The following is a 16148-nucleotide window of genomic DNA, read 5'->3' as shown; positions in this document are numbered from 1 at the left end:
GCCCATTTAGTGTACTATAAATTAATTTTCTAATGATTGCTATTCGGATACTCGCTTAGTCATCGTAGATAAGTTCTATAAGTTTTATTTCTAAAGCACAGCATCTGCATCCTAACAGTATTCGTATGCGTCATAGAAAAAGGACTTTTGCTCGGATTTTTTTCACATTTAGCTACACATAAGCAACGATCGAAAGCGCATGACCGCGGCAAAACAAAGAAAAGCTATAATGTCCCCGCTTTTTGAGGCAGCAATCAAGTTCAGTGGGCTTACGGATGTATATTAGTGTTAGCCGCTTTAACTTCGCTTCAAATATCTCCTGCAGTTGATTTCGCGAAAAGAATAGCAAAGGCACCATAAGAAAGCTCTGTGCTACACTTTATAAGCGACAGGAACCAGAATGTAGCATTGCCCCTTTGCAAAAGAAGGAGAGTACCGCGGAAGACGCGACGAGGCGGTAACACGATACATAAGTTGGACGAGACAGTCCACGCATTCGGACAAGCACTGCCCGCTTCAGAATGGGTGCTGGTGCTGGACACGTGCGAAATCCATACGACCATCGGGATCGGCACATGGAAGAGACCACGCTTGTACCAGAATGCTCGCCTTCGCGCCGCCAGCGTTTTCCGGTGAACATTGCGATTACATATGCTGTAGTTGCCGGAAAGCATGCGACGCAGTCAGGGACCTTGGAACGCTATAGCGTTACACTCCTAAAGGAGAAACTGAAGAGTCCTCCAAATTTTTATGCCTCCTGATTTTATCGCGTCGTGACAACCTAGTGTCACGCTCTCATCTCTTAAGTTACACCTGTAACGCTCCGTTCTAGGCTCGATGCGTTGTCTTCAATTCGTCTACTCACCCAATAGGTAGGCTCAACAAAGTGCAAGCCGCTCCTAACATAATTAAGGCGCCTCTCTCATGGCAGCATATGTACCATATAAGCTTGACTTGGTCCTACTGAAGCAAGAAAATGTTCGGTGACATCATAAAAAGTGGTAGAGAGCACGGAGGCGACAGCGTGCCCCTTCGCTTGTTTGAAGCGCTTTTTTGCGGCCAAGAAACCGTCCTTCCATACTTCGTGGTATAAAATAAAAGAAAGAGTGCGTAGATGGAATGCCAGGGTATGCGTTGTTGGCAGTGTCACGGCTATGAATAGTAAGTTTCAAAAATGGATCTCTCTCCCCGAAACTGCATACCGGGTTATAGAGGACACCGTAGTGGACTATTCAGGAACAATGTTTTCGACCTCGGGTTCTATAACATGCAGCTAACAATATGTGCACGAGCGAGCACGAACGTCTTCGCACTGGAGCTACCATTGCTGGTGAAGAGCGACTAAACTGTTTCCGCTAATTGCGCCAGTAAATTTGGTGGTGTCTGTACCGTGGTTCCGTTTCTTTTTCACGCTCATGAATTTAGTTGCCTCGTTAACCAGAAACGAAATAGAGAAGCTTACGAATGCAAAGGAAAGAAAAAACAGTTGCTTCTCTGAGTACTGTTCCAGTCCCGGAAGGCGCACGTCTGGCGTATCGAAAGCTTTCAGTTGCTGGTCAAGTGTCTGAAAAAAAAAAGGAAAAAGCATAATCGCTTTCCATGGAGTTATTGTAGGCGTATACATCTTGATCATCAGCCCTTTTTTCCCTCAAGGAATCACGAAAGCTTCTCCCAAAGGTTTGCGGTTCCCGCAGCCTTTCTTCAAGCTAACTCATACTTCCTAATATCCTTATCTCGTCATCTAACCTAAATATTTCTAATGGTAGACGGCTTTTCCTTACTTTCCTCGGCTTTCCTTTCAATGCCGTGTAATTGTAACTTCACTGTATTACCCAGGTAAACTATGTCGTAGCCTTCTTACACGATATACTGATAAATTAGTTAATTAGCCATTGCAGCGTTTGCCGTCATATCTTAGTTGTGAACAGATGAAGCGTTTCTTGACCTAATAAACAAGAAAAAGGCAGCAAAACAGTTCCTTCATCGAAAGACCGTCAGCATTATAATGATGAAAAGGGATGGCACTTGGGATGCCCCTGCAGCCAACGTGTGAACAGATGGATTCATCTATCTAGTTTTCCATGAGCTTTGTGAAAAGTTGCCTTGTGAGAAGCATTCATCCCTTTAATTTTTAGCGGCAGCAATATTTCATAAAGCCTACTTGTAAGACAACGACAGTTTCCAACATACGCACTGAATATGACAGTTTGTATTTGTCGGGTCTTGTGATGTTTGTTTCTGGGTTGGAATTATTGCACGATACATCTCCTGGAGTGGTGCATGTGTACAGGTTGCTTTTGAGAAACTACGTACCTTGAATGCCATTCGAAGTCCCCCGTTGTCCGCTATATTTTCATTCATTGTATTCACACCATTCAGCTGGAAGTGAACCATAAGTACACGTTTATAGGTTAGAAAAACATTCTGGAAGAACTGGTTCTGTTGCGCTACATTGTGGTATTATATGGCAGGTTCAGAATAACAGTAAAAACGTTATCAGTAATGGCATTCGACTCGCTATTCGTACCAGAAAGATCATCCCTTAGAGGTCCCAGTGCGACAAATAATCCGGGAAACTTACTTTCCAAACTTCAACACATAACCAGCAGGCATTCAGGAATTTAGTGAAGCGATACACTCTTCTCGAGTACGTTATTGATAAAGGAGCCAGACAATGGCGCCCATAAAGCTCATGCCAAGTCACGTGAACCTGTCTTTATACCCACCGTTGCGTTAGCCAATTCAACGAAGACGGAGCTGTATTGGTTTTTGAAGCATGTTGATTTCCTGAGAAACCTAAGGAGAGTCTTGAGGCTCCACCAGTGTACCATCCGCCCGTGCTCATCAAACTTTTTACCTGCAAAAACATATGATAATGACAGTATAGGAAGCCAATCTTGGTATTTAGAAATTTTCAAAATAAGGACTCTAACAACTGCGGAAGCTTTTGATGGATAAACATAAACATTTCATTAGGTTACCCGCAGCACATGATAAAATGAGCTCAATTGTATGCACCACCATTAGTTGCGCATAATGTAATCACCCGCTTCCCTGAAGCTTCGCTGTATCAGATTCCAGTGTGTTAGTTGGACCTGCATAATTTTTTGTATCAGTTCAAATGTGACCTCCTAGAAACTCTGGAGGCGCGCCAGCGCTATACCAGGAATTATTATCTGGGTGATGTAAAATTTTTGGTAGACTCAAGTGGCGTTCACATCTACATAATACGAGGCATTATGAAGGGCTAGATTCCTAGCAACACATATCCAGAGGAACTTGTCCAGTTGCCCATAACCAGTGGCCTGCTGGTTCTAGGGACAGCTGCCAGTGGCATAATCCCAGTCGCACATAAAAATGGCACATACCCGCACGTACATACCTAGTGGAACATGCCTAGTGGACAAACCCAGCGGTCCCAGTGGCACAAAATTTTATACTGCAATGACACAAGCATCGGCCCACGAGAATAATGTGGTACCCCGACCTCCGGCCCAAATGCTTGCTCAAGAGAATCTGGCTGCCCTCAATAGGATAAAATTACCGACTATTATGATATTCCGTTTCTATAATGAAATTTGAGCGCGGCTCTATACGTCTTTTCATTTTGGCGATATGGCTAGCGCGGAAAATCTGTCTCCATCAGCACTGCCGCATTGATCTGGATATTGCGAGAGCCAGTGGGCGCACTTCAAAGCAACCGCTGCAGACCAACCTCCACTCATGCAGCGCTTTGTTTCCATATAAGGTATCGGTGGCATCATCGATGAACAGCCAACGCTCTACTGTGTCGCTATCTCCTAGCCATCGTCGCCGCAGAGCAGTCTTGCGTGGTACTACGCTACAAACAAGGAAGAAGGAATCTGGTGAAAACTGCAGATGTGCACCCCAGGATGCGGGTTTGCGTACCTTTCCAAACCTGTATATCCTACACGAATGCCATCATGAGGTGCACTCTTCCAAATGCAGAAACTGTGAAGTCATAGAGACACTAAATCATGTGCTCTGGGCTTGCCCAGCGCTAAGCGGTCTATATGGGAACAAAGAGTCATGGGAATCCTCCCTGCATAGCCAGGAAGAACAAGGCCAAAAACAAGTCATCGGTCACGTCCAGGCAGCCGCCGGAAACCAACTGATTCTGGCCGACGTCTAGGGGGGAGGTAGACGGTGAAAGGGGTAGCTGCGTCTCACCCCGATTACCCATACTCTCTGACGGGTGCAAATAAAGTGCTTTCTCTCTCTCTGACGCTTTCGCTATGCCGTCCTGCTCCGCTTCCTTCCTTTCACTCTCTTCGCTATCGCCGTCTTTCGTCCCATGCTGCGCTACGCGTACGCTCTGTCACCCTTCGTTGTGCTCGTTCGCTCGGTTAGGAGGAACGTCAACGCCGACTCCTGCCGCACGATGGGTGCCTTAGAACTGCACTCTAAAATGCTTCCCATTAAAAGCACGTTTGCATCGCGTCGTCAGACTCTGGTTGGTATGCGAAGGTGGAGCAAAAGGTACAGGTAGTGCAGCTGGTTGTTTCGGAAACTTCAGTGTTCCACGTGGAGTACGTGATATCTCGCGGTGCGAGTGCTCGAAGCTTTCTAGCGCCATCTTACCTTACCTTAAAGGAGTCAGCTCGTATTTGAGTCCTTAATGTGCTGACAAACCAGCGTTAACGGCGTGCTCATGACTTAAGGCACCACATTTCGCTTGCAGATAACTGAAATGTAATGCGGTGCCCTTTCTCTGTCAAGGTATACATTAGTTTTATAATCTTGAATACAAGTGGTTTCGTGGTCCGCTCCACAGCGCTCATAAAAATACTGCAGTGGCGCCTTCGAGTAGCTCAATACCGACCACCTTCGAGGTTCTTAGCAGAAGAGACGATGAGCAGCGCAAAGAGCTTCAACTTCCGCAGCAATCGATGTCGTAGTTCGGCAAGTTTTGAAAGTGGTGGTGGTGGATCTCGCTGGGAAAAATATGGTTCCGTGTGAATACTGGATAGTTCGTGAGTCATCAGTATAAGTATGTACATGCTCATCATACCTCCCGAGCGATAGCAGCAAAGACAGTTGTTTGGGAGCGGGAGAGGACAGCTCCCATTTTTTTTTCTGATTCCTATAGTACGATGGAGGCGCTCTGCTTGTCAAACCAAGCAAGGAGAAATCAATGACTTAGTGGCGGGATGAAGCCTAATGGAAGGTTGCGGCAACAATTAGGGATGGTATCCCAAAATCATGCCTGTGGGGTTTCTGAAGGTAGTGTGGCCAGATGTTTGAATGGACTCGGGGGAGGTGCTTACTTTGCCCTCCCAGTACCCCCACCACAATGTGCGTTGGTCTTTGTTGGCCCCGGGCGAATACAATAGCTGCCACAGCTGATCGGCATTTTGGTAAACCAAGAAAATATTTGTGACCCTGAACTTGAATCGCCTGTAGAGCACGAGGATTTGTGCCGAAATTCTTGGTCAGTATGGGAAAGCTGTATTCGAAAGGTTCCAGAAAGTTAGCTTTCTACAATTCGCACAAAGCTTGTATTTGCGTCGCCTAAGTTGTTACTAAACTTGAACAACTGGGAAAATGCTGCCCGGTGCGGCCTCAAGTATAGGTCAGGCGCAGGCTCCATGATAGATCTCTACATTGATGATGCCATTAAATGGAAGAGTCTTGGTATAGAAATTCAACTGACCATTAATAAAGATGGCGTAGGGTGTCCTTGGTTCGCGAGTGAACGCCACCAGTGCACATTCCTCTAATGACGTTGCCGAGCCTTGGTTGCAGAAGTACACCGCTGCCAGAGTAGCAGCTATTTAGTCTTGCACATACCTAACGATGTGTCATGATTTAAGCGCACACACGTATGTCGCCTGCGTACATTTATGGCTCGGTTCCAGTTGGCAGATGTTCAATGATGCCAGTGAATGTGAAGGAGAATAGGGCGCGCTTGGTATTCCGCCTTCAGGAACACCCCGACCGGTATGATGTAGTGAGGTTAAGCGATTGACGGTAAACACAATAACCTAGTTCATAAGCAGATAATTAGAAATTAATTGAAGGACTACATCGCGAATGGCCTCGTGAAATACGATTGTACGACGTCTTTTTCTTTTCGCATAGGAATGTCTGGCACTGCCTCCTGGGATAAGTGTGGTCGCTAGGATACACTTCAACACGTTCCATTTGTATATGCTATGTAGATTGCACAGAAACGATCCCTCACACTTGGAGCAAGCTTGTTTTGTTGAGACACCGTTATCAAAGCAAAGTCCTTCATCCCATATTCTCCAGTGTAAGGTAGGAAACCATATTTTCTGTCATTATTAGCATTTGTGCATTTCACCTTTCTGCATTCACCCTTCTGGTGTCTCTCTTGGCAACCTCAAAACTTACCTAAGTTGTCAAAGCCATGAATCATTTCGTGCCCGATGATGGTGCCAATCGCTCCATAGTTGACAGACCTGCCAACAAATTTTGATTAAGAATTTCTCCAACTGCTAAATGGAGGTGCGCTGACAGGAGTGATGATGTTGTAATGAAACTGCAAAACATTGTCTCAAAACTGGAAGTTTTAGAGATGTTTTCTATTTTCATCATGAACATAAGCCGACCATCCCCGAGTGAGCTAAGGCTGCTGAGTTTGCAACTTGCAAACACTTCATAGACTGCTGTTACACGTAACTTGTGCCAAAATTTCAAAATATATACAAATGTCATTTCGCTGGACGGAACCAAGGTAATCTATATGTCGTCGCTTGGAGCAAGTCAGACTATCTTTAGTATTTCGCCTAATTACATGAAGTAGTATGAGCCTTAGAATAGAAGATGAAGAAGCGCGGGAACCGGGGGGACAGAGGAAGAAAAGAGAGAAGTCAAATAAATGTAGACGAGATGGACGCCAGTTCCACAGGAATGCTTTACGTCTACTGTGTCCTTTAACTAGGAACGCTACAATATTTTGGCGCAGTCGACAACTGACTCCAACTTGTGGGTGACATTTTTCCTCGAGGAGACCTCCGCAGAGAAGATCATCTTTTCGAGATACCAAGCTCAAGACGAACCAGCGGTGGAACTACCTCGCGAACTCAACTCGGCAGAACTCGTGAACCTGGTTTTAGAGAAGGCTTCCATAGACATTGCTGATCTACATCGGAAGGGTGCGGCGAAAGTGAACTTGCGTCTGGCGATCTTCGACGAATTAGTTCTTCAACCGATGCGTCGAAAGGACTCTGGATCACGGTTTTTTTTGTATTGAAGTGAATGTTAGGAGAGGCTGGCGCCTTTATGTGGTGGCACCGAATACTTCTTGTCACTTGGCAGACCAAGCAAAGTTGCGCAATAAGGGAGAATAGCGACACTAAATATAACACTCAGTAGAACAGCGGATCAATAAAAGATATACAGTCCAACAGTACATGAGTCGCAAAGTTCTGTGCATTAGTTCAGTCCACGTACGCACATATAAAGTCCGACGTTTTGAACAGCCAAAACACACGACACTTGTAATACACTCCAAGTACAGGACAGAATTATACATATTGCGTAAAAGTTGCGATCCCCACATATTTTCCAAAATGTTGGTGTCCTCTAAAAACTTTTTCAGAGCAAGAAGCGCTCTTTTTTGAAGGCCCGCAGTTCGCCATGGGCCAAGTATCTTTTTTAGAGTGAGTGGTCTTCTGTCTAACATAAACAAATTAGCTTGCAGTACCGTTCTTCGTGTATCGCATTTCGAGCACTCGAGAAGAAGATCATGCACATCTTCGTCTGGATGGCCACAAGAACACTGCGGACTAAAGACACGTTTTATTCTGTACAAGACGTGTTTCGTAAATGCAGTACCAAGATGCAGCCGGTGTACCAAGTTTCAAATTTTCTGTTGTCTCTTAGAGTTTCCGGCATTGATAAGTTTATACATGGGTCTTTAGAGTATAACTCCGAGTGTTTAGTTTGCTGGTCAAATCAGGTCATTTTGCTGAGACGACGAGAAATCTGTCTCAGGATCAGACGGAATTCACTACGCAATAGGGGAAGATTGGTTGGGGTCTTCGACAGAAGAGGTGAGCCTCGTTTTGAAAGCTCTTCAGCTACAACAAGAACAGATGGCGCAACAAAACCAACTGGTGACGTCACTTATAAGCTCTCTAAACGCTGAGAAGTCGGCGACTAATCTTGTAGAACCCGATGCATTCGACGGCATGTCTTCAAGCCCAGAAAGTTGGCTTGAATTCTATAAATATGCCGCTGGGAAGAACAAATGGCACTCTAATGAGGACAAGATTACCGACATGCATAGTTATTAAAGAAGTGTTGCACGGAAGTGGTACGATCTGCACATTATTGAAGATATTGGCAACTCTTGGAACCAGTGGAAGGAAAAATTCTTGACGACATTCCGAAGCAACCCAGTGCAAAGATGGGAGGCCGCGCTTAATTTCATATTCAAGCAGGGCTCCCCCGTCGAGTATTTCTTTGAAAAACGCCGCCTTTTACAGCTGGCCGAGCCTATGCTTCCTCCTTCTGCCATAGTAGCACTAATAATGCACGGATTGCCCACGGAAGTCCTGAAGCTAGTGCAAGCACGATCACCTAAAACTATAGACAGGCTCCTGGAGTGCCTTCACGACATATCATCTACTTCAGAAGAAAATATAACCGCTGGCTCAAGCAGTCCCTTCAGGCGGACCGGCGCGGATTGGTCAAGCCGTAATCCGCGACAACCGAGCCGCCTTGCAGGTAGTACAGAGAACTTGGGTTGGCGTGCTCCGAGAGGTCGAGTGAATAAAGTTGACAACGACCCTGTCCCCCTACTTTCTGACGCTCAAGAGTCTCCAACGACAAAAAACTAATAAACAAGGGTGATCAGTCCGATCCGATGACCACAACTGAGACTGTTTATTTAACTTGCTCTAGCCTACTTCACATTCCTGTCAAGGTGGGAAATAGACATATGATGGCTTTGGTTGACAGCGGTGCTTCTGTGTCTATAAGAAATGCCAAGCTGGTAGAGTCAAGTCACCTGCATAGTGGAAGAGTACTACGGGTGCAAGGGTACGATGGAAAAGTGACAATGCATAATCAGTGGGCCTCAGTAAACATCGAGTTCCAAGGTCATGAAATAGAGAGTGAAGTACTGGTGATGACGGGGTGAAGTACGACTTTCTGCTATCCAGACCAGATATAAAGAAACTAAATATCAACGTATACTGGGACGATGCAGTTTTAGTGGAAGGACTATCAAGGGAACAGACACAGAAAGATAGAAAAGATAACCTGCGAATTGTCAAGTGCGCGGAGGACATTGCAATGACCTACCCTGAACTGGTATGCATAGGAAGCGATGAAGTCGCACAAGGTGCCTTTCGAACTAACTGACAAGACCGTCATCCGAAAATCACCTTATAACATGTCAAGAGAACGCAAGATATGGTTGAAGAAAGAATTGCAGGAGATGCTAGACGCCGATATAATCCGGCCTTCGGTGTCACCCTTCGCTTCTCCCATAACTATTTCGCCGAAGGAAGATGGAACTTTCAGACTGTGCCCAGATTACAGGGTTCTCAATCGCCAGACAGGACTTATAACATTTCCCATGCCGAAGATAGACACGATTATAGATGAGACAGGTGGTTACCGGAGTTTTTCACGCATTGACTTGTGCAAATGTTTCTGGCAGATCCCGCTAACCGAAGAAACAAAAATGTACACTGCTTTTATCACGCCCTTCGATCTGTACGAGTATAACCGGCTTCCTTTCGGCTGGAAAAACTCGCCAGCATGGTTCCAGAAGATTATGAACGAAGTCCTGAAGCCTTTCCTAGGTGTCTTTTGTAACGTGTCCATAGACGATATTATCGCCTTCTCCAAAACAGAGGCTGAACATCAGGAACACCTTTCTCAGGTATTAAATGCCTTGAGCTTGGCACAACTCATGGTTAATTTTAAGAAAAGTGCATTCTTTCAAAGAAAAGCTGTGTTTCTTGGAAGAGTATTTGATGGGACTACCAAAAGCACGAAACAAGAGTCCGTCGAGAGAATATCCCAACTGGTGAAACCATATGACGACCACTCATTGCGTGTGTTTTTGGGATTAGCAGGACATTTCAGACCTTTCATAAAAGACTGCTATAAAAACAAGATGCCTCACGCGCCTAACGCTGAAAGAAGTTCCATTTGAGTGGGATGAAGAATGTGAGAGAGTCTACCGTGATCTGCTGCACAGAATCTCTGCTGACCCTATTCTACGCATACCAGATTTCACTTTACCCTTTGAACTGAATACCGACGCCTCACATTATGGAACAGGTGCAGTCTTGTACCAGAAATGTCCAGAAGCATCCGGCCGAGAAAAGCGACATGTAGTAGGCTACTACAGCTACACCCTCAAGCCACCTGAAGTCAACTACACCACTACTGAAAAGGAAGCTCTTGCTGTCCTTAAAGCAATTCAGTACTTCCGTACGTACCTAGAAGGTGCGAAGTTTACTTTGTTCGCGGATCACCAGGCACTCACCCATCTCTTGAATATGGCCCAACCTAAGGGACGTATCGCCAGATGGGTGAACTACTTGCAGCAGTTTGATTTCACCATCTCTCACAGACCTGGACCCCTTTTCACTGATGCAGATGCATTGTCTAGACTGATGATACAGGCCAACAAAGAACAATCGGAAGAAATCAATGAAGTAAAATTGTCGGAAGGCACTGAACAATTAATTGTTATGGCAGGTCGCTATCAAGTCCCGCCAACGCTGGTTCCCAGGGTGCTTTATTTGAACCATGATAGCCCAGAATCTGGAGGACACGACGGATTTTGGCGCACCTACAACAAAGTAGTCAAGAGATTTACGTGGCCTCACATGAAAGAAGACGTCAATCAATACGTTCGTTCATGCCACATTTGTCAAGTCAACAAAGTGAAATATAAGCAGCCTACGGACGCCATGATAATACCTTGTCACTCGAACGTGCCTTTTGAAGTTGTACACCTGGATTTTGCCGAGCTAAATAAGAAACGAGAAGGAGTCCGAAAAACGCAAGCTTTTCTTCTCGCCATAGATGAGTGCACCAGGATGGTCGCGGCACGGGCAGGAAAAGAAGATGCGAATAATGTCATCGCCCTCCTCCAACAGGATATGTTTAGGACGACCAGGAAGATCGTATGTGACAACGGTCTAGTATTCAACAGTGAAAAACTAGCAAGATGGGCTCGAGACCACAATATATCAATCAAATTCTGTGCGCCATACCATCCCGCGGCGAATGGCGTTGCAGAGCGTGCTATACGAGATGTGAAACAATACATCAGGATGTACGATAGTTTCCCTGGTGGATGGAAATGCTCTTTAGAAGCAGCTGTAAGACATCACAATCGCTCCTACACCAGTGGCTTGGGATGCAGCCCGCAGTTCGCTTCTTCAGGAGAGACCCCTATTCTTCAGGCGGATCGTGAACTGGGGCTGTTAGAAAATCTCAAGATCGTCGAGGAGAGGAAACAAAAATCACAGGAGGAGAGGTAGCGTAAACGAATGAAAAAAAAATTTGACAAGAGACATTGCTCAGATATCCGAGATATTCAAGTCACCGACCTCATTCTAGTTAGAAAAGGAGTAAGAGAATCCAGTGCCAAATTTTATGGTCCTTACTCTGTGACAAAGACAGCCACTCAGAAAGGAATATTGAAGAGTGTGTGGTACATTGGTGAACGGGGCTCAGTTGAATGTGCTTCGATTGGAAACGTTTTCAAGTATTACCCCAGAAGAGTTTAGCAAAAGATACCTAGAAGGGTGAAGCGGTATGCCTTCGAATAGAAGATGAAGGAGCGCGGGAACCGGGGGCACAGAGGAAGAGAAAAGAGAGAAAGAGTGTAACCTTTTATTTCAAATCAACAAGATTTGAGCCCGGCGTCTTTTTAGTGGGTCTGGGCACCCGCCGCGGAAGCGGTTCCGAGACCTTGTCTCGAAGCGGCTTCCTCGGCTCGCTGGACGGCCCAGAGTTGTGCTGTCAGGTCAGAGCTGAGCAGTGCGGTCATCCAGCGTGACTGGAGGCTGGCGGTGGAAGAGACGAAGGGGTCGGCACTGCCCGACTTGTTTGTTAGGTCCCGACACACCCATAACATGTGATTTAGTGTGGCAACCTCGCCACACGATGTACATCTGTTTGTAGTGTACATGTCTGGATACATGGCGTGCATGATTCTGGGGTTTCTGTAAGAGTCTGTTTGTAATTGTCTGAAGTGTACTGCTTGCGTCCTGTCTAACCTAGCGTGAGGGCATGGGTATATGCGTCTTTGTAATTGGTAGTGTGCCGTGATGTCGTGAAAACTGGTCATACGATCCTCCCATGTTCAGACGTTTGCAGTACCCCGCGGGGGCTCTTCCTCCGATGCTGCTCGGTGAGTCAGGCCTCGACCAACGCCGTGAGCCGCTTCGTTGGGGGTACTCATTCCAGTGTGTGCCGGGATCCATAGCAAATGCCTTCGGTTATCAACGTCGGTCTCTCCCTGGTGTATGGGATGTCGCTGGAGTATCTGATACGCCTCTTGCGAGATGCGCCCATTTGCAAAATTGAAGTGAGAAATAAATGTAGACGAGATGGACGCCAGTTCCACAGCAATGCTTTACGTCTACTGTGTCCTTTAACTAGGAACGCTACATTACATAATTCGGTATTAGTATTCATTGAAGCCTCGCCACTGCTGCCACTGCTGCCACGCCACGGCCACTGCTGCCAGATGTGTGATAGACTGCGGTTTGATCGAAAGCTCGCGCAAGTGAAAAGTGTGCGCAATCCGGAACCGTAGCTCGAATCTAACAAACGAAGAAAAACGAGGCAAAACACTTTCATGAAAATCGCGTTATACGGGCGTTCAAACGTGAGAAAATGAGCACCAGCTACACTGTCTTGACAACTTTCACTGCTTGGAAATGGCTTTACGTTTTCTTTTCGTATTCTTCTATCCTTTACATCAGTGTCTCCCATGTGGCGAAAGAACTTTCGCCACTGAGATTGGGAAATGAAAGATGACATCGAGCAACACGTCCTTGTTGCCGCTCGACATCCTAGTCTAACGCACCATGGGGTACTTCGCATGAATATGTGTAAATAACAAGAAGGCTTTGGCAACGTAAGGCGAACTGCCACATGCAAAACAAAAGAAAATAACATTTAGTGCACTCGTATTCAAGCCAGACAACCAGCGCAGAAATCGCAGATTTTACCGCACCGCCAACAAAACAAGCGACTTGCAAGCGTTTCTGTACTTGCAGTGTTGACCACTCACTGCAAACTTCGGATTTCTGATTATGATTTTTCCAGATTTGTTGCGTTTTACAGGTAAGCTGTTAGGCCCTCAGCGGTGGGCATTTTTCGTTTCCATCTGTTAACAAAAATTAGCATCATCAGCGTTGGCTCATACCGACCTAAACTCGGTGGGTAGGGCTCATGCCCACATACGCATTGTAATAATCCAATGGTTCATCCCCCTCGTACTGAAGAAGCTACAAGCACTTAGAAAAGTGATGTGAACAGTGCATACATTCATTTTAACCTTACATACACCATACGTTTCAATAAAAAACAAGCTCAAAACTAACATCTGTCACCTTCAGCAATCACTTACAGCCACGTAAGAAAGTAAAAAAAGGAAAAATACAAGACTCATACAGCCATAAGCAATGGCTTAAACGCCAGTACGCAAGCTAAAAATGCAACGGCTCCCACCTCCGTAAGGCAGAGGCTACAGGCCCTCAGCTAAGTGAAACGAACAGTGCATACATGCATTGGAACCACCCATGCAACAAACAGAACAGCATGCGTTTCAATAAAAAAAACCTGAAATCAAGCATCCGGACGACCAGGAAAGCACTATATACGCCCCTCGACAGTTGTAGTGGTGATTTTGCTAAAGCTTCACTGGACATCAGCGTTCAAATGATTGGGAGGGCAAGTCCATTTCAAAATATATTCTTGTGCACTTTACGGACGTTGTCTGCTCCGTGTTGAACATAAACGGTCGCTTTATGTTTCGTTAGAAAAAAGAGTCCTCAGCCACGTTGCCACCGATTACCGTGAAATTTAATTACTGTCCGTGTATTTTTCATCACGTTTGTGCCTCCTCCCACGCCTTCCCCACTTCGACCCCCTCCAACACAGCAGCCGGCCTATATACTATTCGCTATTTTAGGTAGACTAAGCTCCATCGAAGTACAAGCTTTTATGTTCTACTGACATGACGTAGAAATATTTTAATCGTATACAGAAACACATCCGACACCTTAACACGAGCTACAATTTTTTTTGGAGCTAAGCGTTTAGGCGCCCGTTCCTCCGGTGAGCGTCGGCGTCCCTCGGCGTAACCGAACGAATGAGCACAGCGAAGGATGGAAGAGCGAAGGCGGAGCGAGCGCAGCGCGGGATGCAAGGCGGCAATAGCAAAGAGAGTGCGAGGAGGAATTCGAAGGAGGAGGCTACAGCGAAAGCATGAGGTGGAAAGCGAAGGAAGAGAGTATGGTGAAAGGCTGAGCAGGAAAGCTAAGAGCCACACCAGACTACGAGATAGCGCCATAGTAGCGTGCGTCACAGTGTGCCGATGACGTCATTACTAAGGCATGCGGCGAACGCTGGGCGAGTACGTCCACGGATACCACATATGGAAAGAAAGCGCTGGCGTGTGATTCGGACTCGCATCGCATGCGCTAATGCATCCGAGCCGCCGCCGCTATAGAATGCGCATGAGGATGCGCTCTACGCTAGACACGCAACTTATGAAACAGAGCGAAAAAATAAGGAAGGAACGACGATAGAGACAGTGAAAACAACGCTGGAACGCCTTCCCGTCTTCGTGCTTACCTTCTGAACAACGAGCGAAGCAACCAGTGGAATTAAAAACACGTGATGAGTTGTGCTCAAAGCTCGCATTAAGGATCATCGTAATCATCGGTTAACTTTCTTAATGAGTCAGCATTTCTATGCTTAACCAAAGAGGAAAACCGTCCGTCCGCGCTTCCGTCCCTCTGTGCGTCCGTCACCTAAGAAGATCGCTTTCACAATATGACCAGCGAACTGACCTTCGTGCTGCCTCTCGCTTCAACACGCGCTAAGCGGCGAGAACATGGCGCTCGCCAAGCTATCGGCATTCTCCGCACTGTTCCCACATCTCAGATCGTTTTCAACGTAAGGGCTTGCGCATCTCTCTTCAACCCCAACTAAGCGGCGAGAAATCAGAGCACGCGCTCTGTATTCTGATACAGCTGTCTGTTGCTCAAGTAATGACAAAGTCTAGCCAAATTGCCTCAATTGGCCAGTTGCGTGGCAATATTGTGTGTATTCGCGGACTTCTTTCACGCACGCAAAAACGCTTTTATGTAGCACGTATTGAGCAACAGAAAGCTGTATCTGTAGTTTTTCATGTTGCTCTATAATTTTCTCATTGACACTTTCCATCTGTGTATAATATTTGAAAGGTTGATTAAATAATTAAGGTTAAATGGGCGGATTACAAAGAAATCTAGTATCTCCAAGCGACGGCAAACAACATTGCCTTAGTTATGTCGAGCTACGTGGCATTTGCATATTTTAGAATTTTGATGCATGTTAGTTGGTACATACTGTACATAACCTGCAGCATGCATAGACCATTCGGCATGTGCCACTGTGTACGTGAGAATTCTTAGCCAATCCTCCACGATAAGTAGGTGTGACTGCAATGCAAGGGCTATATAACGCCTGCGTGCATTTATATGGGTCGTACATTCTCTGCATCAACCTCACATTTCTGTTCTTCTCTAGACAATCATCATGCATCCCCGTCGTAAACGTCAGACCCCTGCGCTGTCATCTGGCAATTCATTCGCATGTAGTGGCGTTTGTACGGGGCATAGCTTGTGAATGGTACAGTGCATAATGAATTTGATGTTCACGTACATGAGCATTGCATTACAAAAGAAGTTGGTTAGCGTGAAAGTAAACAGCTTGTACATTTTGCGCTTCGGATTTAGTTGTGTGTGAACGTAATGGAATCGTCGCTAAAGCTTCACTTCACATGAAGGTCGACATATGCGTTGAATCGTCCCAACATATGACAGTGTTCAGTAAAAGATGCCAAGGTAATTTCGTTCGTGATTCCGGAAAATATTTCGCCTGTACTCATTCGCACTGGCTTTAGATGT

The 16148-nt window shown here is 45.9% G+C and overlaps 1 protein-coding gene across 1 annotated transcript; it reads right to left on the bottom strand.

Annotated features, from left to right (window-relative positions):
* Positions 1–516: 516 nt before the first annotated feature.
* Positions 517–6400, bottom strand: LOC142559967 (phosphate-regulating neutral endopeptidase PHEX-like). Its single transcript, XM_075671685.1, has 5 exons — positions 6376–6400; positions 2727–2857; positions 2314–2379; positions 1463–1564; positions 517–534 (listed from the first exon to the last, which is right to left on the bottom strand). The coding sequence occupies exons 1-5, from the start codon at positions 6398–6400 to the stop codon at positions 517–519; spliced, it is 342 nt and encodes a 113-aa protein (XP_075527800.1).
* Positions 6401–16148: the final 9748 nt, after the last annotated feature.

The sequence above is a fragment of the Dermacentor variabilis genome, chromosome 10, assembly GCF_050947875.1.
Source record: "Dermacentor variabilis isolate Ectoservices chromosome 10, ASM5094787v1, whole genome shotgun sequence".
Lineage (NCBI taxonomy): Eukaryota > Metazoa > Arthropoda > Arachnida > Ixodida > Ixodidae > Dermacentor > Dermacentor variabilis.
Note: the sequence above shows the minus strand (reverse complement) of the source record. Positions and strands in the feature narration are given on the sequence as shown.